General features: G+C 31.2%; 1 protein-coding gene and 1 pseudogene across 16 annotated transcripts; one reads left to right on the forward strand and one right to left on the reverse strand.

Annotated features, from left to right (window-relative positions):
* The first annotated feature begins 10,302 nt into the window (after nt 1–10,302).
* Nucleotides 10,303–17,165, forward strand: LOC111292017 (DEAD-box ATP-dependent RNA helicase 53, mitochondrial-like; annotated as a pseudogene). Its single transcript, XR_016345817.1, has 7 exons — nt 10,303–10,778; nt 10,907–11,034; nt 11,613–12,024; nt 12,420–12,518; nt 12,699–12,923; nt 13,706–13,867; nt 16,444–17,165. The product of XR_016345817.1 is annotated as a DEAD-box ATP-dependent RNA helicase 53, mitochondrial-like (transcript).
* Nucleotides 17,166–19,926: 2,761 nt separating this feature from the next.
* Nucleotides 19,927–27,245, reverse strand: LOC111292265 (uncharacterized). Of its 15 annotated transcripts, none has more exons than XR_016345821.1 (8): nt 27,124–27,245; nt 25,721–26,179; nt 25,390–25,570; nt 24,348–24,630; nt 23,473–23,545; nt 22,485–22,575; nt 20,515–20,581; nt 19,927–20,431 (listed from the first exon to the last, which is right to left on the reverse strand). XR_016345821.1 is itself a non-coding variant. In XM_022884551.2 (8 exons), exons 1-8 carry the CDS (start codon nt 27,196–27,198, stop codon nt 20,073–20,075), a joined length of 1,521 nt encoding a protein of 506 aa, XP_022740286.2. In that variant the 5' UTR covers nt 27,199–27,245; the 3' UTR covers nt 19,927–20,072. The 15 variants fall into 15 exon arrangements, 5 of the variants coding, with proteins under 5 accessions (XP_022740286.2, XP_022740285.2, XP_022740284.2 ...); XR_016345822.1 differs by having other exon boundaries at nt 19,927–20,351; nt 20,482–20,612; nt 24,348–24,636; XR_002690496.2 differs by having other exon boundaries at nt 24,348–24,645.
* Nucleotides 27,246–27,451: the final 206 nt, after the last annotated feature.

The following is a 27,451-nucleotide window of genomic DNA, read 5'->3' on the forward strand; positions in this document are numbered from 1 at the left end:
CTACTGGAAGAAAGCTGTTTTTATTGCTACACATATTATAAATAAGTTACCTTCAAGGATTTTGGAAATTAAAACTCTTATGAAACTACTCTCACAATTCTATCTGAACTTTAATACTGTAAAAACCTTATACCTTGGATATTTGGTTATACATCATTGTTCATGTTCATAGTCACAATAGAGGGAAGTTGGATCCTAGAGCAATTAAGTGTATTTTTGTCGGATATCCATCAACTCAGAAAAGTTATAAGTGTTATCATCCTCCTACCAAAAAATTTTGTGTCACAGATGTCACTTTTGAAAAACATAAACCATTTTTCACTTAACCTTATCTTCAGCGGGAGACTTCATTCATGAAAAATAAGGATAAAGACTTTTTTTTACTTGATTTATCTTCTTCTTCAATATTTTCACCCATTAATCCTTCCAAGTCGAATCTTATTTCTTCTGAGTTTAAGTCAAGCACTGAAGTTAAGTTTGAACTCATTTTAAACACAAAAGATGTGATAAAGGATAATATTGTTCTTGATTCTATGAAAGAATTATAAGTGTACTCAGGAAGAAAAGTTTCAAATCTTGAACAATGCTAGTCCAAGAACTTGATCTTAACTCTAGAATGAGGTAACTACAGTCTTTGACTCTTTTTTTTAAAATAAGTATGAATCTCCTAAAACTATAACTAGTGATTATGATCTACTTATTGTCATTTGGAAATGAACCAGGGAATATATTAAGCATCCATTATACATAATCCTGAACCAATGCTAGTTCAAAAACTTCATCCTAACTTTGGAATTAGGTAACTACAATCTTTGACTCTCTTTTTTAAAATGAGCATGAATCTTCTAAAATTATAATTAGTGATTATAATATGCCTATTGTCATTAGGAAAGAAACTAGATAATGTACTAAGCATCCCACAAAAATTTTCTTGTAAGCCTAAACACTATTTCTGTTCCAACTACATTATCCAAGGTATTATCTAGTGAAAAATGGAGGCAAGCCATGAAAATATAAATGGAGGCCTTAGAGAAAAATAAAACATGAGAATCGGTAGAGTTGCCTAAAGAAAAAAAAATCTAGTTAGGTGTAAATGGGTTTTCACTATAAAATAGAAGGCGAATGGTAGTGTTGAAAGGTATAAAGCCAGGTTAATGACTAAGGGCTACACTCAAACTTATGGAGTGGATTATCAAAAAATTTTTGCTCTAGCTGTCAAGATGAATACAGTTCAGATTTTGTTATCATTGGTTGTAAATTACAATTGGCAGCTTCAACAATATGATGTAAATAATGTTTTTCTACATGGTAATTTGGAAGAAAATATATATATGAAGGTTTCACTAGGATTTGGAGGTCATCTAGAAGCAAAAAAAGTATGCAAGTTGACAAAAGCTTTATATGGCCTTAAATAGTCTCCAAGGGCTTGGTTCGAGAGATTTATCAAAGTGATGGTAGTAATAGGATATAAGCAGAGTCAAAGAGATCATACATTGTTTATCAAGCACTCTGATTCAATGAGAGTCACCGTTCTATTAGTGTATGTTGATGATATAATTGTAACTAGAGATGATGAAAAAGAGATAAAATTTTTATAACAGTGTTTGGCTAGAGAATTTGATATAAAGGAGCTAGAGAGATTGAAGTACTTACTAGGAATTGAAGTAGCTCACTCATGGCATGGTATTTTTATCTCACAATAAAAATATGTGATGAATCTTTTGTAAGAAATTGGGAAGCTTGCATGTAAACCTGTAAATAACCCTATAGATCTTAATCATAAATTTGGATAAGCTAATGAATATGCTACTATAGATAGAAAGATATACCAAAGATTAGTTGGAAGATTCATTTATTTCTCACATACTAGACTTGATATAGCATATGCTGTAAGTGTGATAAGTCTATTTATACATAGTCCTAAAGAAGTATACCTACAGGCTGTAGTGTATTGCACTATTTAAAGGTCAATCTTGAAAGAAGTATCTTATTTAAAAGAAATTCAGGGCTGGTTTTAGAGACATAGACTGATGCTGATTATGCAAGTTCAGTAATTGATATAAGATCCACCTTAAGCTACTATATTTTCTAGGTGGTAATCTTATAACTTGAAGGAGTAAAAAAATAATGTGGTGGCAGAATTAAGTGTTGAAGCAGAGTTTAGAGTAATGGCTTAAGGATTTTGTGAACTACTATGGTTAAAGATTATCCTAAAAGACTTGAAAATCAAGCAGGTTGGACCAATGGGACTATACTGTGATAACAAGCCTGCAATAAGCATTGCACACAATCTTATGCAACATGATAGAACAAAACACATTGAAGTGGACTAACATTTCACAAAAGAGAAACTAGACAATGGGTTGATTTGTATACTGTATGTATCAACCAAGGGTTAACTTGCAAATATATTGACTAAAGGTCTCAGCAGTGCAACATTTTAGAAAATTATTTTCAAGCTGGGAATGAAAAACACATATTCACCAACTTGAGTACAACTGTGGGAAAACAATTATTTACAATTGATTGTAATATTGTAATTTATATATTTATATTTGCATCCCTAGAATTAAGCATTTGTATCCTCAGAATTAAAGACAAAAAATTAAGATAATCCCTCAATTATAGGATCAGTCTTTAGGAAGATTTAGTTTTTTAATTTACCCACTAGTTAGTTTTATATAAAACTAAGGTGCTTGTATAATTCTTTATAAGCAGTTTTTCAATATAAATTTAGTTTTACTCTTAGTTTTTCATACAGTTTTATTTCTTAGTTTTTTCACAAAATATATTAAAAAAAGGATAAGTGTTAAAAAAAATTTTTGTCAGTACAAGTGTTTAAATTAAAATTTTATACAAGAAATTAGAATTTCTGAGGATGAGACTTCAGGAAGTCCAAGTAGTGATTTTCAAGTATTCTCTAGGCGAGAAAAGATTTCTAAAAATTATCAAAATATTGGAATATTTAGAAACTATTTTCAATATAAATTTTTTTTTATCAATTTGAACAATTCTATTAAAAAATAAAAAATAAAAATTTATAAGAGCGTATTTTTTTAATAAAATTCAGTAATGAAATTTTCGATAATGAGACTCCGGGATATCCAAGTAGTGATTTTCGAAAATTTCTTAAGTGAAAAATTCTTCTAATAATTGCTGAAGTATTAGAATATTTAGAAGTTTATTTTCAATATGAAAAATTTCTATTTTATAATTATTTTCTTTAATTTGAATAATTTTTCTTAATAAATAAGAACGTGTTTTTTTATAAATAATTATATTTGTAAATAATTATATTATTACATAACTTTTAATAATTTTATTATTACATACTCATTTCTATGCCATTTAAAAAAAATAAGAAATTTTTATTGAAAATTGATCTAAATATTCTAAAACTTTGGTGGCATTTTAGATAAATTTTTTTATATAAAGATTTTTAAAGAATCATTACTCGAATTTTTTTAGGATCTCTTAGGTGAGATGGTTCTTTTTAATATTGCTAAAGTATTTGAGTATTTTTAAGAAATTTTCAATATAAGGTTCTTATTTATTTTCAAGCTCACCTAAAATGAAAAATAAGTTTTTAAAGAAAATTAAGAAAATCAAATTTTAAATACAAAAAATTAAGACCAATTTTATATATATTAAAAAATAACATATAATTAATTGGTAACGTTTTAAACAAGTGTCATGGAAGTACTAATCTTTCTTCAAGTATAATCGACTCTCAAACCCAAACTATTTTCGTAGACCCAAAAATTATTTTTTTAATAAATTTTAATTAGTTTTAAAATTTTATTAAGAAGATAAGTTTTAATCGGTGACTAATCACATTTAGCCAAAAAAGATTAGTGGTAACTTCATATTTTATTTTTTAAATTCATTTAGCGGTCCCTAAAATCGTTACGACAACGGTCAAAATTTAATATATAATATAATATTATATTTATATGTTAAATCTTTTGTATGCTTTTTATAGTACTTGAATTAACTATTCTAAATACAAGAATAACACCCATTGTAGTTTCAACAAATTCTTAATATTGATTAAAATGCTGAAATACCAACCTACTAACTCTTTTAAATACATTGCTTACCCATTTTATAAGTCAATTATCTCAACAAAAATACAAAATACGGCCACCCCATATAGATATTCACCAACCTATTAGAGCCCAACTATCTTCAATCAATTAAATGCACATGTTAATTATTCCACCCGTTCCTTATAAAAAATTTAACTGATCAGTTTACAAGCTTTTTTAAAACCATATCCAAGTATCACCAAAATCACTCCTTAAAACCAAAACTCACAATTCCAACTATACAAAGCATCCCACTACTTTCCTAAAAAAATGTCCAAGGACAATTATTTTCACATCAAAAATAGTAGAAACCTTAATGATTTGTTACGGTTTGTCATGGTTTTACTTTATGAAGAAATTGTTCAAGATATTGTGGTAAAAAAAACTTCAAACACAACTAAGTTCTTTTTTATTTTATTCATTTTTACATACCATTATACTTCAATATTTTAAAAATATTTGCATCATTTGTTATCTAAAATGCCACCAATGTTTTAGAATATTTAGATCAATTTTCGATAAAGATTTTTTATTTTTTTTAAATGGCATAAAAATGAGTTTTTAGAAAATACAAATTTTTTTTAAAAATTATAAGCGTCATATTTTATGGAAATAAATATGAACCACCAAGGATAGGTTTTTTGAGAATTTCGAATAGTAATTTTTAAAAATTCCTTAGGTGAGATGGTTCTTTTTAATGTTGCTAAAGTATTGGAGTATTTTTAGGAATTTTTCAGTATAAGGTTCTTATTTATTTTTCAAGCTCACCTAAAATGAAAAATATGTTTTTAAAGAAAATTAAGAAAATTAAATTTTAAATACAAAAAATTAAGACCATTTTTGTCTATATTAAACAATAACATATAATTAATTGGTATCGTTTTAAATGGGTGTCGTGAAGGTGCTAATCCTTCTTTAAGCATAATCTATTCTCGAACCCGAACTGTTTTCGTAGACCAAAAAATTATTTTTTTAATAAATTTTAATTAGTTTTAAAATTTTATTAAGAAGATAAGTTTTAATTGGTGGCCAATGACATCTAGCCAAAAAAGATTAATGACAACTCCATCTTTTATTTTTTAAATTCATTTAGCGGTCCTTAAAACCGTTACGACAACAATCAAAATTTAATATATAATATAATATTATATTTATATGTTAAATCTTTTGTATGCTTTTTATTGTACTTGAATTAACTATTAAAATATGTGATGGATTTTCAGTAGGAAACTGGAAAGCTTGCATATAAACCTGTAAATACCTTTATAAATCTTAATCATAAATTTAGATAAACTAATGAAGATACTACTGTAGATAGAGAGATGTACCAAAGATTAGTTGTAAGATTCATTTATTTCTCACATAGTAGACTTGGTATAGTATATGTTGTGAGTGTGATAAGTCTATTTATACATAGTTATAAAAAAGTACAGCTATAGGCTGTCTATCGTATATTACACTATTTGAAGGCCAATCCTATGAGAAATATCTTATTCAAAAGAAATTCAAGGCTGGTTTTAGAGGCATATACAGATGTGGATTATGCAGGTTTAGAAACTGATATAGGATCCACCCTAAGCTACTGTATTTTCTAAGTGGTAATCTTATAACTTAAAGAAGTAAAAAACATAATGTGGTGACAAGATCAAGTGTTGAAGCAGAGTTCAGAGTAATGGCTTAAGGATTTTGTGAACTACTATGGTTAAAGATTATCCTAGAAGATTTGAAGATCATGCAGGTTGGACCAATGTGACTATATTGTGATAACAAGCCTGCAATAAGCATTGCATACAATCCTATGCAACAGGATAGAACAAAACACATTGAAGTAGACTAACATTTCACAAAAGAAAAACTAGACAGTGGGTTGATTTGTACACTATATGTATCAACCAAAGGTCAACTTACAGATATATTGACTAAAGGTCTCAGTAGTGCAACATTTTAGAAAATTATTTTCAAGCTGGGAATGGAAAACACCTATTCACCAACTTGAGTAGGAGTGTGAGAAAACAATTATTTACAACTGATTGTAATATTGTAATTTATATATTTATATTTGCATCCCTAGAATTAAGTATTTATATCCTCAAAATTAAGGATAAAAAATTAAGACAATCCCTTAATTATAAGATCAATTTTTAGGAAGATTTAGCTTCCAAATTTACCCACTAGTTAGTTTTATATAAAACTAAAGTGCTTGTATAATTCTTTATAAACAGTTTTTCAATATCAATTTAGTTTTACTCTTAGTTTTTCATACAGTTTTATTTTTTAGTTTTTTCACAAAATATATTAAAAAAAGGATAAGTGCTAAAAATTTTTTTTGTCAGTACAAGAGTTTAAATTTAAATTTTATACAAGAAATTAAAATTTTCGAGGATGAGACTTCAAGAAGTCCAAGTAGTGATTTTCAAGTATTCCCTAGGTGAAAAAAGATTTCTAAAAATTATCAAGGTATTGGAATATTTAGAAACTATTTTCAATATAATTTTTTTTTTATCAATTTGAACAATTCTCTTAAAAAATAAAAATTTATAAGAATGTATTTTTTTAATAAAATTGAGTAATGAAATTTTCGATAATGAGACTCTAGAAAATCCAAATAGTGATTCTCAAGAATTTCTTAGGTGAAAAAATCTTCTAAAAATTGCTGAAGTATTAGAATATTTAGAAGTTTATTTTCAATATGAAAATTTTCTATTTTATAATATGAAAATTTTCTATTTTATAATTATTTTCTTTAATTTGAATAGTTTTTCTTAATAAATAAGAATGTGTTTTTTTATAAATAAATATATTTGTAAATAATTATATTATTACATAACTTTTAATAATTAAAAAAAATCTCTAAGAATGAGATCCTAAAAAAATTCGAGTAATGATTCTTTAAGAATCTTTAGATAAGAAAATTTATCTAAAATGGCACCAACGTTTTAGAATATTTAGATCAATTTTCGATAAAGATTTCTCATTTTTTTTTAAATGGCATAGAAATGAGTTTTTAGAAAATACAATTTATTTTTTTTAAATTATAAGTGTCATATTTTATGAAAATAAATATGAACCACCGATAATAGGTTTTTTTTATAATTATGAGTAGTAATTTTAAAAAATTTCTTAGGTGAGATGGTTCTTTTTAATATTGCTAAAGTATTGGAGTATTTTTAGGAATTTTTCAATAGAAGGTTCTTATTTATTTTTCAAGCTCACCTAAAATGAAAAATATGTTTTTAAAGAAAATTAAGAAAATCAAATTTTAAATACAAAAAATTAAGACCATTTTTGTCTATATTAAAAAATAACATATAATTAATTGGTATCTTTTTAAACGGGTGTCATAGGGGTGCTAATCCTTCTCCAAGCATAATCGACTCCCGAACCCAAACTGTTTTCGTAGACCAAAAAATTATTTTTTTTTATAAATTTTAATTAGTTTTAAAATTTTATTAAGAAATAAGTTTTAATCGGTGGTCAATCACATCTAATCAAAAAAGATTATTGACAACTACGTCTTTTATTTTTTAAATTCATTTAGCGGTCCCAAAAACCGTTACGATAGCAGTCAAAATTTAATATATAATATAATATTATATTTATATGTTAAATCTTTTGTATGCTTTTTATTGTACTTGAACTAACTATTCTAACATACAAGAATAACACCCATTGTAGTTTCAACAAATTCTTAATATTGATTAAAACGCTAAAATACCAATCTACTAACTCTTTTAAATACATTGCTTACCCATTCTATAAGTCAATTATCTCAACATAAATACAAAATACGGCCACCCCATATAGATATTCACCAACCTATTAGAGCCCAACTATCTTCAATCAATTAAATGCACATATTAATTATTCCACCCGTTCCTTATAAAAAATTTAACTAGTCAGTTTACAAGCTTTTTTAAAACCATATCCAAGCATCACCAAAATCACTCCTTAAAACCAAAACTCACAATTCCAACTATACAAAGCATCCCAATACTTTCCTAAAAAAATGTCCAAGGACAATTATTTTCACATAAAAAATAGTAGAAACCTTAATGATTTGTTACGGTTTGTCATGGTTTTACTTTATGAAGAAATTGCTCAAGATTTTGTAGTAAAAAAACTTCAAACACAACTAAGTTCTTTTTTATTTTATTCATTTTTACATACCATTATACTTCAATATTTTAAAAATATTTGCATCATTTGTTATTTATTTATTTTTCATCTTCTGTATTTAATTTGAATCTTTAAATTGAGGTTGTTTATATTAATTTCATTTGTTTTATTATCTATAAGTATTTTGCCCTCAGGTTTATAACCTTATCTCCATTTTTGACATTTTATTAATGCCAAATATTTACCTATGTAATTTTATCAATATTAAAAAAAATGCTGATGAAATAATATTCACTTTATTGGTATAAAATATTCATAGCTAAGTCAATCGTTTCCTCAATTTTTTGCAAACCTATGAACACTCATTTTTTTTATAATTATATATTCGTTTCTTGGCAAAATAAATACATGTTTTCCTTTCTCATTTATTATTGATTTAAACATTAATATTTATGTTTTATCTTTTTCCATTTCGTTGTTATGTTTTCATCATTATCTCATTTATTTATTCCATGTTATTATTAATGCACAAGGATAGGAAATACTTTATAAATACTTATCTGTAAATAAATTTATAAACCAATTGTCATATGTTCTTAAAATTATATTGATAAACATCTACAATATTTGAATCTATAAGATTAACAATTTATAAATTATTATTTATCAACAAAATTATAAATCAGTTGTCCTAAAATTTTTCATCGATATTCTTGAAATTGTATTAAAAAACTAACAAAAAAATTTTGTTACAGAAAATTTTAGAAGATTTTGCTCAAATATGCATGCCAGGCATCAAAACTCCAAAATTTGTGAGTATTAAAAGTTTTCTACTAAATTTCTTTAAAATAAAGTTAGCAGTGATTGATAACCAATTGTATTTTCAAAATGGATGGAAAGTATTTGTAGATTCACATTATTTAAATATCAAGATGTATTAACATTCACAAACAACAATAACATAGCTTTCGAAATTTTTTTTACATCCTGAGTTGGCTACTACTATAACAATAGATGGTATTTAATCGACAAAAGTTAATAACTTTACTTCACTCCCATTTGATTGATTTCTTTTGTCACCAAATTCCAAGCATTGTATTTCTAGCTATTCCATTTAAAAAGATTCAACAAATCAAGCAAATTCTTCTAACATTAATATATCAGATCTAATGAAAATTATAGAGGTTGAAGGTTTAAATTCTGAATCAAATTATCATGTTCAATTTTATCACTCTTAAAGAATACAAGGTGAAAATGACAATAATAACAATTCTCTTATGTTTCATTACTCGATGATTCAATCAACTACCAAAACACATTGCATCTTAGTAATAAATTATCTATAAACTATAATTATATATTACTATATTATTCAACCATAAAATATCCTTGATTCACCTATACATAAAAAATGATTTATGAAATTAGATAAATTTTATTAACAATTCTTTTATGTTATTAGAATGTAGCATCTTCCGACGTATTTCCAAAAACATATCCCTAAGCAACACACATATATCACTTAGTTGATTTTTGGAAAGTACAAATCTTCGCCTATACATTACAATGTTAGAGGCAAATATTTTATAATAAGATGAAAAAAATTTACAATTGACAATTACTTAAATACTAATGATTATTGTCTCTTTATCATGGTAAAAAAAATACTTTCTAAGTGATAATTAATCCTGAAAATAAATAAATAAATATTTTCTTTAATTTATTATAACTTCAACTTTAATTATCATGTTTCTTTAACATGCTAATCTTATATCTTTTACTAACAAAAACAATTAACTCTTCATTGTTATTTTTCTTTTTACTCCTCCTGCAACCATTATTATTTTTTTGGATTTATATTTATTTAAAAATTGTACAACACAAATTCTTCATCTTCATTATAAAAAAAATTACTTGCGGCAACGTGCGGATCCACTGCTACGCAAAAGAGGTCGTAATTATGATATTATGTTTTAATTGGGTGACGTGGCATAGACAAAGTCGCAAGTGTAGTCTTACAAAAATAAAGCCGAACGCAGAGGATGCAAGACCCAACAAATATCTTGAAATTCATGTCTAGAAAAATTTTCAAGTATTTACTATAAAGTCTTAAACCCTACTCTGCCTCTCTGCCTTTCTAAAACCCTAATCTAACTCCCTTCCATTCCCAACACTGTTATAAGGAACAACTCTTCAAAAAAAAAAAGAAAAAAGAAAATGATGAACACCGTATTAAAACGCACAGCTTCCTTGGCTTCCAGGCGGATCCTTACCGCCTCCGCCCAAACTTTCCTTCACCACTTCCACTCAAGAGCAGCAGCAACAGCCAGGAATGCGGAGACTCTTTTTATTAACAGATTCAAACCCTTCTCTGCCTTTCTGGGGTCTGCAGCGAGGGAGTTCCATGCCAAATCAGGGCCGTTGGCATCGCGGAGCTTGCAGGCGGAGTATGCCGTCGAGGATTATGATGAAGAGAAGGGAGGTGATGGGCTTGAGATCTCTAATCTGGGGATTGCTCCAGAAATTGTTTCTGCTTTGAAAAATAGGGGTATCATCAAATTATTTCCTATCCAGGTAAAATTAAAAAAAAATTTCGTATTTTGACTTTGTTTTACACATTTTGCTTTTGAGTAATGAGAAACTTAAAAAAAAATAAGAGTTGATTTTTCTAAGGTTTTTTCTCCCCTTTTTTTCAACTGTAGAGAGCGGTGTTGGAACCGGCAATGCAAGGAAGGGATATGATTGGACGGGCTAAGACAGGGACAGGCAAAACGCTTGCCTTTGGGATTCCTATCATGGACAAAATCATTCGATACAATGCTCAACATGGGTTTGTCCATTTTTTCCCTTTCTCTTACTCTTAAGGTTGCTGTTTCAGTTACTTTGCTACTTTCTTTCTTTACTTTCAAAATGAAAAGGTTTAAAATTTCTTTTGGTTATAAAAGTTTTTTTTTTTTTTTCAAAAAAAACAAAGGAGGCCGCAGCTTCGGATAGGGAAGTGCAGCTTGCAGGTGCTGGGATTTGAACCCCAGACCTGCTTGGATGCCACCTCTTAAGGGTGACATAATGAAATGCCACATCTTAGGGTTTACAAAAGCTTTTTGAATAATGAAATGCATAATTTTGCTTTTATTATGAATAAGCTATGTTTTTACGCTTTAACAGTTTGCTCATTTTTAATCAAAATTGAAATAATATGGTACTACTATAATTTAGCTTTTTAATGTTTACTTTAAACTTTTATCAACTATTGAGGAAACATGAGGTAAATAGCAAGCCAACAACGAAACAGAACCTTATTGGTTTAATTTGATTCTTTTATACACATGAAAGATTGAACTGTTGATTGATTATGGAAAATTTTTATTCTCATTTTAATCATAATGTTATTTTGTGTTAAATATGCAGACGTGGTAGGAACCCCTTGTGCTTGGTTTTGGCACCAACAAGAGAACTTGCTAAACAAGTTGAGAAGGAATTTCATGAGTCTGCCCCCAACTTGGATACAATTTGTGTTTATGGAGGTACACCCATTTCCCACCAAATGAGGCAACTTGACTATGGCGTTGATGCAGCTGTTGGTACACCTGGCCGCATTATTGATCTGCTCAAGAGGGGCGCTCTCAACTTAACAGAGGTTCAATTTCTTGTTCTTGATGAAGCTGATCAGATGCTTCAAGTTGGATTTGCTGAGGATGTTGAAACAATACTGGAAAAGTTGCCTGCGAATCGTCAAAGCATGATGTTTTCGGCAACAATGCCTAATTGGATCAAAAGCCTTACACAGAAGCACTTGAAAAATCCGTTAACTATTGATCTGGTTAGTGTGGATATCTTCTTTTTATCAATCTCTCTATGCTCGTAATTATGATTTCTTGCTTCTAGTTATTGGTTCATTCCTTCGATTTGTTTGCAGCAAATCTTTTCCTATTGTATTAATGCTGCCTTTGGTGCATGCTTTTTATATATGGAAATTTAGGGATCTAAACTTTTCAATGCTTATTATGGCATGTTTAAAGTTGTGAAGTGGTAATCCATATTATTCTGCTGAAATTTTGGTTATTTTAAAATTATGTTAACATTCAATTAAGGATGAATTCTGTTTTTATCCTTTTATCCTCGTCTTTTTTTCGAATGATCTTGATTGGCTATGGTATAGGAAAAGACAAGTAAACATAGCACCACTTAGTTCTTGTGGCATATGTGCACCTGCAGGTTGGAGAATCTGATCAGAAGTTGGCAGAAGGAATTTCCTTGTATTCAATTGCAGCAGATATGCGTGGAAAAGCATCAATTCTTGGTCCTCTAATAACAGTAAGGGTCATGACATTAGGGTTTGCTTGTTTTCTTTTCCTGCTTGGCTATTTTGTCTTTTTGTTTTTTTGTTTCTTTTCTTTTTTCTTTCAAATTTCAGTTTTGGACCAAGTTCAAACACAGTATAGTATAGCTCAATTATCATTGATTCTTATCTGATCATCAAATCCTTTTTGTTAGGAGCATGCCAAAGGAGGAAAGTGTATTGTTTTCACTCAAACAAAGCGTGATGCTGATCGGCTAGCATATGCCATGGCAAGAAACTTTAGATGTGAGGCTTTGCATGGTGATATCTCCCAAAACCAGAGGGAGAGAACTCTCTCAGGCTTCCGAGATGGCAATTTTAATATTTTAGTTGCTACTGATGTTGCTGCTCGTGGCCTTGATATACCTAGTGTTGACCTGGTTAGTTTCACATATTATTTTCCTTCCTTGCTTTCAGCCATTTCTCAGCTGTTTTTGTTAGAAACTATTGTCTTCTCAGTTGATTATAGATGATAAGTTAATACCATTAGCTCATGATGCTAGACACTGTTCTGGTTTTTGTTTTCTTAGTCACGTGACCACTTTAATGATATCTTCTTCTTATAGATCTGTACAATGTGACATCTTAGAAAAATTTATCTGCTCTAAATCATGCATGTTGTGTGGATTTCCTATCAACCCTTGCAAAAAAATTTTATCTTATTGTTTACTGAGATTGGCTTCAATATTCTTCCCTTTTCAGTTTGCAATTGCTTGCTGGCCTATTATTTAGACCATTTTTGGAGTGTTGGTTCATAATTGCTAATTGTTAAAATAATACAAATTCTGCAGATAAGTTTTAGAAAATTCTGTAAGTTAAAATAGGAAGTTATCAAGGAAATAAACCATGCTGTCACTTTTGCCCAACTGCTAATTACTAGTGATTAAATTTCTTAGTATTATTCTCTTTTGTAATTCGTGATGAATTCTATAATGCAAGTGTTTGCATATTCTAGCATCACTCTAGAGAAGGCTTTTGCATGTGTTGATATTGTGGATTCTGAAAATTGCACTAAATTGTTACTTTACTTCCCCTTTGTTTGTTTCAGTTCATGCTTAAGCAAAGTTGTATAAAATTAGTATGATGGTCATTTTTTCTCATAAGCTTATTTTGCCTTTTATACTTTTAAATGTTTTCTGATTAATTTTATATTCTTATATAGGTAATACATTATGAGCTTCCGAACACGTCTGAAACTTTTGTTCATCGAACTGGTCGAACTGGTCGTGCTGGAAGGAAAGGAAGTGCAATTCTTATCTACACTCAAGACCAGAGTAGGGCTGTTAAGGTTATTGAGCGAGAAGTAGGATGCAGATTTTCTGAGGTAATATCCTGTATCCCTTTTGATGTGCATGTTTGTTTTCCCTTTTTCTTTTTCATTTTGTGTGTGTGTGTGTGTTTGGGGGGGGGGGGGGGTGGAGGAGAAGGGGAATTAAAACCATGGGTTTGTATACAACCTTGATCTGTCCATAGATTGGGGATCTTGAACATAGGAAAGTCAAAGAACTTTTAAAAGCTAAAATGAAAGTGTTTGAAGTGGGGCTGGCAAAAGTGAAAAAGTTCAACGTTGAGACTTTCTTAACCTTTTGGAAGTGGAGCTGGCTAAACATTAAAGCTATGTCTGCATTTTGTCTTCTTGTGTAATCAAACCTGGTTTTTTTTAGCAGTCTTTTCTGGTTTGGGGTTAATAATATCCTTTGAACCAAAAACCTAACCAGTTTCCTGTCAAACTGGCCGCTCTAGTTTGGTTTCTAAAACACTTTTTCAAGTTCACACTAAATTTCTAGTCTTAAGTAGTCAAGCTTCAATTAATGCTTTACACATGTCATTTTTCTATTCAAATTTCAAATTCCAAAGTAATTAAAGTATGGAAGGTGAGATTTCATCCTTTATTACTTGGGAAATGTTAGTGAGCCCGTACTGGGATTTGTTAAGGTGATGTATTGTCTCTCCTTGAATTTGGTGAGAATAGCGCATTAAATTAAAAAAAAAAAGCCCTAAAATGGAAATTTAACTAACTTTAACCTGTGTCTATCTGGCTATTCCATTAACTGGACCGTTGTTTCTTTCCACCTGTGAGACCCGCTATTCTACATTTGAAAAACAAAATCACCATTAAAGTGTAAAGATGAGAAAAGATTACCATAGAAAAGAAAGTGTTGAACTGCCTTTCCAACCTGGGTTTGTATACAACCTTGATCTGTCCATAGATTGGGGATCTTGAACATAGGAAAGTCAAAGAACTTTTAAAAGCTAAAATGAAAGTGTTTGAAGTGGGGCTGGCAAAAGTGAAAAAGTTCAACGTTGAGACTTTCTTAACCTTTTGGAAGTGGAGCTGGCTAAACATTAAAGCTATGTCTGCATTTTGTCTTCTTGTGTAATCAAACCTGGTTTTTTTTAGCAGTCTTTTCTGGTTTGGGGTTAATAATATCCTTTGAACCAAAAACCTAACCAGTTTCCTGTCAAACTGGCCGCTCTAGTTTGGTTTCTAAAACACTTTTTCAAGTTCACACTAAATTTCTAGTCTTAAGTAGTCAAGCTTCAATTAATGCTTTACACATGTCATTTTTCTATTCAAATTTCAAATTCCAAAGTAATTAAAGTATGGAAGGTGAGATTTCATCCTTTATTACTTGGGAAATGTTAGTGAGCCCGTACTGGGATTTGTTAAGGTGATGTATTGTCTCTCCTTGAATTTGGTGAGAATAGCGCATTAAATTAAAAAAAAAAAGCCCTAAAATGGAAATTTAACTAACTTTAACCTGTGTCTATCTGGCTATTCCATTAACTGGACCGTTGTTTCTTTCCACCTGTGAGACCCGCTATTCTACATTTGAAAAACAAAATCACCATTAAAGTGTAAAGATGAGAAAAGATTACCATAGAAAAGAAAGTGTTGAACTGCCTTTCCAACCTGGACCTGCCTCGTTCACTGGTTTAATACGTGTTCTGGCTTTTAAATAATTAGAGAATGGTATTATATGATCCATGAGTATTAAAATGGTATAATTTTTATATTGCATGTAAGATGATATAATATAACTGGCGTACAAAAAGAATAAAAAAAGAGACAAGAGCTACTATTTAACACAAAAAACATCTAACTTTATATAAACTACTAATTCATAAGAAAAACTCTAACATGAGAAAAAGTTGCTTGTGATAATTATTATGAACTAACATTATTATAAAAAGAGAAGTCTAACATAAAATATCATGACTCTTATAAATAAATGACCTCTTGGTAAGAGGAAGAATTCTTGAGTTAGTGGGAGCAATCGCAATGTGGAAGACTCTCAAAACTGACAATAGTATATTTACTTTAAACTGTTTTGGGGTTGGGAGTTATGAAAATTTTTTTGGAAAACAATCATAAGTTAAAAATCGTCCAATATACTAGAGGGAATGATCAAAAGGATGACAATTATTCTGTGGGGAGGGGGCGATAATGTTTGGATTGTTCTTAGTCAAGCACTCAAGCCTCTTGGTACTGATATTTTGCTGTTTCGAAATGAATCACTCATCTTAGCTTTGATGCTTAGAGTACGAATTATTACTTGGACCTATTAGACATGCCAGGTTTCAATTATATAGGGTTGAGAGATTTTGTTGTTCAGCAGTAAAATATTTCTTTTTGGCGTCTGTTTTTTTTTTACTGCTGGATCAAATATTGTCCCAATTTCTGTTGAAGGATGCTGCTTTAAATGTTGGAATGAAGTCATTTGTAGCCATCTTCATAGATGGAGATGTACACAAATAATCCAATTCCCATGTTTATGACTGTAATGCCCATCAGTATTGTAGCTTAAAGATGTACATGAATATTGGACATTGATTGCTATGTTACAGTATGTTTTCATGGATTGAACTTATAGACTGATCACTGTTAATTTATTGTAGCTTCCTAGGATTGAGATTGATGGTGGGAGCACTGGCATGTTCAATGACATGGATGCTGGTAGTCGATTTGGGTCATTTGGAGGTACACGAGATCGTAGATATGGTGATAGGGGTTCTGGTCGTTCTGGTAGTCAAGGGGAATATGGATTTGGCCGTCCTGGAGGCAATAGAAGTCCTGGATTTGGTCGTAGTAATGGTCAGTTTTCTGATGAGATGGGTGGTTATGGGGGATCTAGCTCTAGTCGCTTTGGTTCTAATAATTGGTCTGGAAACTTTGGTGGTTCTGCATTCAACCGCCCAGGTGGATTTGGGAAGTTGGGTAAATCAGATCATTCTAGTGGCTTTGGCAGCTTTGGTCCTAGACGTACTAGTGGATTTGGAGACTTTGGTTCAGGTAATCGAGGTGGATTTGGTGACAATCGTTCAGGCCAAAGCAGTGGAAGACTTGGTGATTCTCAATCTAGTCCTTTTAGCAGCTTTGGGGGGTCCAATTGATAACGATCAGAGCACTGGAAGAAGACCCTTCTAAATTCTTTTGAGGTAAGCATGATATAGCAAACACAGCTAGGATATCTCCCTCCCTGTTTTTGTTGCTACCTCTTGCACCTATTGCTAGCAATTTGAAATTAACTTTGTACCCATGAATTGTGAATTACATCCACCTAATTTTCTATGTATTCTTAATGTTAATCATCTTTCCCTTAGGTGTGAAAATTGTTTTCTCTGGTAAAGCCTTTTGAAATTGCAGTGGATTAGTTGGTGCATGCTACCGCATCAAATGTAAAGTTGATGGGCTGGTACATGCTACAGATCTCATCCAAACTTATAGCTCGTGAAAGAGCTTGCAATGTATAGCTGTTAACAGAATATACTTGGTTGATTTTTAAAAAACTAAGTCTTTGTTTGGCTAATAACAAGATATCAAGAAAATAAATGATTTTCATTGATAAAAACACAAGCAAACACAAATGCCATCATGATTTTAGTTATTCAGCTTGCTTGCATTGGCATTGGATTATATTTTCTTTTGAGGTTTTGGTTATGATTTGGTGGTGGTTTCTTTCTTTATGAGTATGGTGGTTGGAGGAAGAAATGGTTGGCACCAGTGGAAGCAGGAGGTGAGCTTTGGTGAAGGCCGAGTTGGTGATGTAAAAGAAATGTGCTGTAGGGAAGAGGGGAAGGTCTGAGACCAGTGTTCTAAAACAATGATTATTTCTTGTTTTGAGAGGAGTGACGATCTGAAAGTTGTTTACCTCAGTCCATTATTTTCCATTGACCTTTTTCTTTGTGCCTTCCAAAATCCAAGCTTTGGAAAATGCATAAAATGACTTCCCAAATGTAATTTTCATGAATGGAGCTTATAAATTTTCGCTGATATAGTGTTGCTTTCTAAGGCCTATCTTCATTTGCCTCTATCACATTATTTTGATGACAAAAAGTGCATTCATTGCATAGACATGATTCTTTTATCCATTGTAATGTCCATTTGATAAGTTAAGTTCAGTGATACATGCTAGGCTGCCAACAAATACATAGTTCATCCCCTTGCCCATTTGCTAGGATGTTATCCACAGGCTGTTTGCGACTTATGGTTTTCATGTGCATTTATTTTGGATGGCAGGGAAGAAGGCTCCGTTCCAGTAACAGCTACCAGTGGGAAACAGATACTAAGATACTATAATTTTCTTGGTACGTGAAAATTTGTTGGGAAGAGAGAGTGAGAACCCACGCTCCCTTTCCTCTCTCCTCTCCGGATAGGGCATAGCTCAACCAATTTTTTACGAAAGGGAAATAATTTTTACAAAAATTGTATTTGATATTATTATAATTCACAACATCATTATTTTGTTTTAATATAATTAAATATTTAAAATTTTAAAATATTAAAATTTTTAATAATTACATAATAATTTATGATGCATTAATGATATATATCATTCAGTGCATAAAAATAAAATTTTTTCAATCCAATCGATGAGTTAGTGTACTGCTGAATCACGCGGCTAGGTTCACGGACCTGACAATTATCACACTGCAATCTTCACCCGTACTCGATAAAACCAATGTACAAAAATATCAGTTCCCGCCGTCCTAAAACGGTCGTATCTTATTGACTTTTTTAGGTTAAAATAACTCAATTATTTTTTTAAAAAAATTAAAAATTTAAAAATAAAATTCGAAAATTTTGAGTTTCATAATTTTTAAAACATATTTTTAAAGTTTACATACAATATAATATTTTAAAAAATAAAGATCAAGATTAAATTTATTTGATAAAAATTCAAGCATGAACAAATAAAATGAAACAAATGGAGTACTTTCTTTTAGTTTTGACCTTTTCATTATAACCTTCTACATCCTATTACAAAAACTAACATTTATTTTTACTCAGCCGTCAACACAATGATCAATATTGCAGCCTTCATATCTAATGAATGATATTTCTGCAACTCTTTAATTTGAAGCTGATTACATTATACGTTAATTGATACGTTTCATTAACATATGTTTGGATTGAGGAAAAGAAAAGAAAAGGAAAGATAAATAAAGAAAAGTAATGAAAATAGAAAAATTTTACTTTTAAATAGATAAATTTTTAATAAAAAAAAGTAAAAATTCAATAATTTTTTATTTTTTTCTATAATATTCATTTTTTAATACCTCAATTTAGAAAAAAAATCAAGGAAAAGAAAGTTAAAAAAATTTTATTTTTATAAAAAAATTATTATATCTATATTTTTATTATAATATTATAATTGATTATATAACTAACATTTTTTATAATAATAATTTTTTATGAGTATTTTATATGAGATCATAATTTATCAATATTTTATAATTTTCAATTCTTAACAACAAAAAAAAATTAAATTATTGTCAGAATAAATTAAAAAATTAAATTAAATACAAAATTAAATGTAAATCAATAATTAATTAATACATCTTATCGTATTAAATATGTTCAATTTTATTTAGAAATATTTGTTTATATAAACTAAGTAGTATAAAAATATATATGTATATTATATGTTACTTTATAAAAAAAAATTATAACTAAACAAAATATTATAATGAATTATTTTTTTAAACTATTTATCCATACATTAATTGTTAGAATTTCTTTTTTTTTTCTTTTATTAATTTTAAGTATCCAATCAAGAACCCTTTCATTTCCTTTAAATTTTTTTTTTTTATTAATATCTATCCAAATATATAGTAAATAAAACAATCATTGGTTACCTAAGGAAAGAGTTACATCCATCGGCAGAGTGAAGTTTCTACGAAAATGTTGGGCCACTTCTTTTGTTTTTTTTCCCCCAAAATCCATTGCTAAGTTATGCTTCTTGACCAACCATGGACCTCACATTTAGATTCTGAAATCGGATGATGAGGTCTAATTTGTTGGATCATACAACGTATGACTTGGGAAATTGTCAAAGCAAGTTTCAAGACCAAAGAGCGTCTCAATACCTGAACACACAGTGGGATTGAAAACTTTTTACTCATTACTTCTCACCATGTGTCATAGCATAGGCAAACTGAAAATTTAGCCAAAATGTCTTGCTTCTACTAAAAACGCAAAATCTTAAGATATTTTTACAGGACTACAAGTTTTACATGATGGTTTCTTACTGCCTTGAACTACCACTGGATCTAACATTGTGACTATCAATAAACTGATGCTGGTCTTGATGTTGCCTCGGCTGGTCATTTTCTTGTTGGTTTTGGGGCTGTTGTACTTGTTGCTGCCACTGCTGCAGGGTGCCGTTAGTACGCTCTCGAGGGGGTTGTGTTCGTCTTCTTATTTGCCATCTAAGGTATTCCACTAGAAGGGAATTTGTACTAATTGCAACACCAAACCCAGTGAGCGACGAAAGGAGGACCGAGAGAATTGGATTTACACCCAGCTGCATGTTCAAGGAAGAATGTTAGGAGCATGACTCCAAGTCTGTCCCTTGGAACAAATCGTTGGTGGTGGTGACCGGAGCTACAGAAAAAAACAATACACAGTTGTTGAGGAAATAGGTTTAAACTTACTACTGTATAAAAGATATGAGCAAACAGGATAACCATCGCAAACTGGAAGGAAGCATAGGCCCATATGTAACTCCTGCTCACTGCCATCAGATACTGAATTCTGTCACGAGAACTTATGAAACAATATCAAGCTGCCATCGAATATAAGAAATAACCCAAAATTCAAAATAGAAACAAAAAATTTAGAAGATATGATAAAACACTAAGTATTCTAGTTGTTTCGTTAGACTGACAGCATCTAATCGTTATACCACAAATTTACTAAGAAGAGAACCCAACCCACCCCCCTCCCCAACCCAAACCTCAGCTAAAAAGGGAAGAAAAATAAATCTTTTCAGCTCCTTTATTTCCTATATACAGTCACTGAACTTCACACATATTTCATCATGTTTATCCTTGCTCTTATGGTTCTGTAGATTAGGACAAACAACTCTATAGAGCAAAAGAAAATGAACAGATGGTAAAAACTACAGGAAGGTCAAGGTAAACAAAAATTGAAGAACAAAATTAGAGTTTATTCAAGATTTCTTGCAGTTTTGTTTTCAATTTGATGAGCATCAGCTCATTTGTATATAACAAATAATTCTGCTGATTAGTTTTCCATTTTTGTTTGGTTTCTGTGTTAAGCTAAATGGAAATGGTTGAAATTTAACAGATATCTTGTGTTTTCTGTTATTTGTGCTGCCCAATGTAGATATTTCTAAACAGTGACAACAGAAAGCTAGTCCATTCGCTATTCAGAATGGTCATAATTTCACGTAAAATTCCTTGTTTTATCAAACAAGAGTAATCAATATATTTTAGCAACAGAGAAAATATTTTTCTTCCCGAGAAGGTTTCATGTCATTAAATTTCTGTACTTGGAATTTGAAATAGTTTACAATTATGCAAGCTGGTTAAGTCTCTAAATTTTTTCTCTGGTTTGCAGTAACTTCCTAGAGGTGTAAAAGTGCTTCCATCAGCCCAGAAAAACCTGTCAAAATTGACGATCACAAATAGTCAGGTGACTTTGCTTGCTCTCAAGGATTGTTTACCTTCTTGTACATGTGATCATTTAGGAAAATTTACATTAGATAACCTAGGTTTATTCTTCCCTAGATATGCTATGATCTCTAATTTTTTGTTTTCTTTTTCCCTGCACATCGTTCAGAGTTTGGATTGCTATCTGACACCTTTTTCTTTACCTTATCTTCCAGAACCAAAGTCACATTTTCCATTCCATTATTTCTCAGCATCTAGGCCATTCTTCAGCCTTTATTCCAGGAAAATCAGAAATCCAAGTGCAGATGTTGCGCTTCTGCTTTTTATCTCATTTATAAGACCACATATTGCTAAACTAATGATCTACCACCAGAAGAGCTTCCTATCCAGCATCCTGATGTTATGCACATCAAATTTTCATCTTTGACATCATTAGGAGTTCTTAAATTAGTCATTGGACCTAAATTTTAGGCATATATTGTGTGGCTTAGAGGGGAAAGTTTCCCTTTTTCAATCATTTAAGTACCTTTTCCATTTATAGGTAAGCTAATTGGATTCTTATTCATGATGAACTTGTGATAAAAAGAACATTGACTATTTTACAGTAATATTTTAGATTGGTAATAGCATGACTCACTTCAGCATGCAGCATTACATTCACTAGTTCAGGTTTATCCAGGAAAAAATAAAAGTTCACTAGTTCAGATGTATTTTGTTAACAACCCTAGAAATCTCCTGGGTGATAAAAATAAATAAGATAAAACTAATGTCCACAATCACATGCCAAAGGCAGAAGACTAAACAGCATTTGAACTCTATTTTCAAACTTTCGTAATTATCGATATCCAACATGTTATTTGGGTACTGGAACCAAATTGGCGAATAGCTAATGAAGCACATTCAGTTGGATTACCCATTTGATACACCAATTTTTTTAATGGGAACTAGATGTTATGCAACCAGGACCTTTTTTCAACATAAATGTCTTTTGCATTTTTTCAATTAAGGAATGATATGCTCACCCATTTTTGAAGCAATTGTGGAGGAAAGAAGACCTAAAGCACAGGAGAATGGTAATGAGATTGCTAGAGCACGTGCGCCCAAGTCAGAGACCTGCATATGTAGAAAAATTGCAAAACCCTAAATCAACTTGTACTATAGAAGAAAAATTTTGAAACTAATATGTTAAAATGGAAGAAAATGCCCAAAATATGCACATATAAAAGATTATAAAACAAAGAATGCATGTTGAGCTTCTTGCAGTAGCCTTTGAAATAAATTTATGACTTCTAGAGTATGGTTTCAAATGAAAGACAGACAAAGGGCAGCAAAAATCATCATTATGCGGCCAATAATATTTTATCTGGTGGAAAGTGATTAGTTGTTTTAGTGTTTTGTTAGGATGAAAAAAGTAATTACAGACCTAGCAGTTAGGTACTTAGTTCTATGTTTTAGATGGAACAGAAAAGTTTGAGATGGAACAGACCTAACTTTGGAGGCAAAGAACCAAACTATGTTGTTGGAAAAGGAAATGAGACAGAAGAAAAGAATCTAGCAGACACATTCAGGTTAAAATTACCATGGGCAATAACAGCATCATGATTAAGAAAGTTCTCGCCTTTTAAGTAGATCTTTGAACAGTTATTTAAATATTATCAGTCAAAGGATCCTAGAAAAATATGGTGATACTCTAGTCCAGGTTTTAACCAGCCATTTTCTAGGAGTATCATGGGTTAATATGCATATACAAATGCTACCAATATATGCATTGAGAGAGCAATGAATTTAGTCAGCAGCGCAGGCAATCTGCAGTATTAAGCTGATTCTGATTTTTCCAAAGCGAGAAAAGCTTTTCTTGTGAAACATACTTATTTCATACTACAACTAGATGTCATCGTAAAATAGTGATAAGCATGTGATTTAATGGCTGCTGTCGAAAGAGAAAAGAAAATATGAAAAACAGTGCAAAATAGTAGCACAGCACAGTACGTATAAGTAAAAGATGCTTACCAGAAGTTGTTCCAGAAAACAGAAGTAAGCCAGTATGCTGACCATGACAAGAACTGGTACATCCTGCCAGACCCTATTGATCATACAACATGTGGAAAACTGATGATATAAACTCCAAAAAAACAGAAACATACATATTACACATATAGACTATTCATAATGACCCAGAACTTCTTACCCTTATGTTCTTTGGGTTTTCCCATCTTTATTTTAACACCTCTCTTTGGCATTGAATGGTTATGTAGCTAAATGCAGAATGCTTTTAAACACATTTGTAACTATGATAGGAACGAGAAATCAGCCTTTTCATAATGGAATCAGCTACATGGCCTTATTATGTCATAATGCAATATTTAGGACCAGAATTTAGTCATCTCACTAAATGTAGTGTCCAATTTGATACTTTGAAATCCCATTATTCTATGCTCTTCCCTTTAACAAGGGTATTCTCCATTAAAGTCACATACTTTTACAACAGTATTTTGATGTGTAAGCCTTAATCACAAATGTTTAAACTACCTTAAAGGTTTCTTCCTCATTTTGCCCTCTTGTTAACCCTAAACTCCAGTCTATCATTAAACCAAAAAACACATCCTCCAAAACTACCTTATAGACAGGCCTGCTATCCTTCTCCCTCTTTGGCACAAATTCTAGAAAAGATAACAAGCCAACATACTAAGGTACTAGGTAAAATCCCTGATTAAACTAAACATAAAATTACCAAAATCCCTTTCTGTCTAAACAAAAAACAAATCTGGAAGAAGGAAATTATCAAGGTTTCCAATGAGAATAACAGTCAGGGGATTTATATTTTATACCAGTAAAAAAAATACCCAAAAAACAAAGTTAGCTAAAATTTTGAAAGGCGGACTTGCCTGTAATGAGTAACCTGAGACTGCTGTGCCACCGTCGGAGGTCGTCTGATAACAGTCCGTGGATCATTCACTTTTAATAATGTTACAGGCAGATTCTGAACATCTTGCTTGCAGACATCACATATCTTGTTTCCTTTGATGCTAAACCACTTTACAGCACACTCTTTATGAGCAAGTGCAAGCTCTCCTTTACAGCTACACTCCATCTTCAGAGTCTCACCTCCTTCACCAAGCTCAACCAAGCAAATCCTGCACACTGCTTCTTCTTCAGGAATGTCTTCACCTGCATCTTCACTAGCTGAGAACATGTCATCGTATTGTAAGTTATACCTACATCTAGGAGGACAGTCGTATGATAAAAGTGATAATTAGTTAGAATAAAATATTAGACAAGATGGCCAGGGCCTCATATGGCCACAGCTCAACTCGACTTATTAAGCTACAAAATCATTAAATTGTAATGAATAATGATGCAAGTCATAGAATAAAGCACCTCAACTGCCTGTGCTGAAATGACATTGGTCATATGACAAAGCACCTAAAATGTGATCACAACAAGATATATTAAGCTGTCAAAGGCAAAAACCCATCATGGTATAAAGCTCCAAAGAAATAATCCATATCAAATCCTTAAACATTAACGGAGTTGCTTGAATGAAGAAACAAAAACATTTACAAATTTATGTAACTTCCTTGGGTGAATCCAGTCGAGTAACTAGCAAGACACAGGAAAGGTGCAGGCATAACAAAGGTAGAAAAAATTATAAGGAATTTTCAGAGAAAACATGCCAGAGCTCCCACTATAGGAACACAATCATTTGAAGTCCATGCCAAAACATTAAATTAGACATAAAAGGAAGAATAAGTCCAAATGTAAATAGCATGGTACAAGGGAGGAGAAAAGACAAAGAAAGAAAAACATAAGTAGCATGCATGGAATTTTTTTGTAAGAACTAAACACTTAAACCAAATCAACCATTTAAATTTAATATACAAAATGAATTACTGGTTAAAATTCCAAGATAAGAAAAGTAGCACCTACTGATTTCTGTTGATGAGGCATCATTTGACAAGGCACCCTCAACTACCTCAGGACGAGAGGTTGCTGAAATTACACGGATCAAACCTCGTCCAGAGTCTGCTCGCCTCAAACTTCTAGGTTTAACATTAACTGGTACAGATAATGAGCGCATCATACTCATATGCTGCTGAGCTACTGACATCTGTAGGTAAAAAGCATCCTTTTTAAATAGCATAAAAAATATTTAAGGGCATACATGTTTTATGCATGAATAAGTAGTTGCACCTTAAAATAACCATAAAGTATCAACAGACACCAGAAGGAAGTTATGAATGAGAAAAAAGGCACTTACAGAAACATGAGATTGAGCATCTAGATGTCTTGCTGGTATAGACTTTGAACCTGGATAGATTGGTGTAACTGGTAAAGAATGTGCTGCCTTTGTTGCAGGGAACAAAACTTTGTTGAGAGAAAACGACCTTGAAGTAGAAGGCTTCTCCAAAGAACCATCAGATGGAGGTGTGTCTGGAACAATGAGAACCATCTTCTCACCTTTTTGGCTCAAATTATTTGCCCTAAAGCTCCTCTGCGGAAGAAGATTTCTAACAGAGGATCTGATTTTAGCAGAATGTGGCCTAGGAGGCAGCCCTGCTTTAGTGGAACTAGGACTTGGGTCAGGAATATCTACACTTGTAAAATCATAGAAAGAACTTTCAAAAGACCTCAAAGGTATTTGCAAAGAGGAGAGAGTCGGTCGTCTAGTCTGATGAACAAAAGAGGCTTCAACGCTTTTCTCCATTTCAATGCATGCCTACAATCCATCGCAACCCTTTAATAAGAATCAAATTGTACCAAGCTACAATGAATTGGAAAGACAATAACAGAAAGAAAAACCTACAAACACCAGTTCAACAACAATGCATATGCTACATGAAGCTACACGAACCACAGTTAAAGATTAATACTACCCTAAACTTTTAAAGTTCTTCTAAAACACATCCAAGAAACTTACAAATAGGTGTGATATATTGACGGGATAATAGATATTTAGGTATCAGATATAAAAGAAGTACACAAGAGATGAAAAGTTTTAAGGTTGGTATTCTAGGTGGACACTTTTTCTGTTGATTTTTCCCGTCAAACATCTACTCTCGAAGACCTCACACTCATAACCATTGCTTCCAATTACACAGAGAATTCAGATTAAGTTCATTAAAGATCTCCTAAATTATGAACAAGTTGGGTGCTTGGATAAATCACATGGCAATGGCAAGATTTCCAAGTAAATTTTAATTCATATTTTAGGAAATTCTAATAGAGCTTCATGCAACAAGTCATCATCCAACTACTCACAAAAAAAAAAAAAAAACCCATAAAGTTGTAATTTACTACTGACAAACGCCAATCATGAATAGTTGGATAGTCAGTCAGTCCTACTGGGGACACAATAGCTTTACTCTTCAAAATATGATCCTCAGCGTCAAGCCTGATCTAAGAATGTGGCACATGAACAAGAATCATATAGTATTAAGTTTCATGAATTTTATTTTGGCTCATCTCAGGAATAATCTCAGGTATCAACATCAACTGATCAACTGAACAAGGAAACAAAACCGAGTTGTAGGCGAAACCCAGCTCAGATCAAACTAAGCTTTTATTTTGTAATTTAGAAGAAACAAAAAATTGGCTGGTAATTGGATTTGTGAAATAACAAGTAAACATTGATTTATCAGAAAAAGAAGAAAGTAAAATCACCTCCTGCGCATGATTTGGAGGATCCGACGAGTAAGATGCTTCATTGCGTTGATGTTCAGCAACTGAATTCTCCATCACCTCCTCCAATCCAATGGAAAAGTAAAAATTGCACTGACGCACACAAGAATGAGTGCGCTGCTTGCGTGGGCCTTAAATAGAAAATTTTCACTTTTTTTTTAAAATTTAATTTTAACTTTGTTTATTTCTCCTTCTTTTCTTTTTCGGTTGCAATTAGCCGCCATGGCCGATGGCTTATGCCCAGTCCAACTTGGTCAGTCCATTTTCCACCCCACTTTACTTCTTTTAACTAATTTTCATTACCTACTTA

This window comes from Durio zibethinus, chromosome 10, assembly GCF_047325235.1.
Source record: "Durio zibethinus cultivar Kanyao isolate XHJ-2024 chromosome 10, ASM4732523v1, whole genome shotgun sequence".
Taxonomy (NCBI): domain Eukaryota; kingdom Viridiplantae; phylum Streptophyta; class Magnoliopsida; order Malvales; family Malvaceae; genus Durio; species Durio zibethinus.

What these genes read in the sequence shown, in the direction of transcription:
- LOC111292265 (XM_022884549.2), bottom strand. Translation starts at nt 27,198, where the DNA reads ATGGAGAATTCAGTTGCTGAACATCAACGCAATGAAGCATCTTACTCG. An exon ending in CACAATTGCTTCAAAAATGG is followed by an intron (nt 20,562 to 22,484) that starts GTGAGCATATCA and finishes ATCTGATGGCAG; the next exon opens with TGAGCAGGAGTTACATATGG. An exon ending in CTCATATCTTTTATACAGTA is followed by an intron (nt 20,352 to 20,481) that starts GTAAGTTTAAAC and finishes TTGAACATGCAG; the next exon opens with CTGGGTGTAAATCCAATTCT.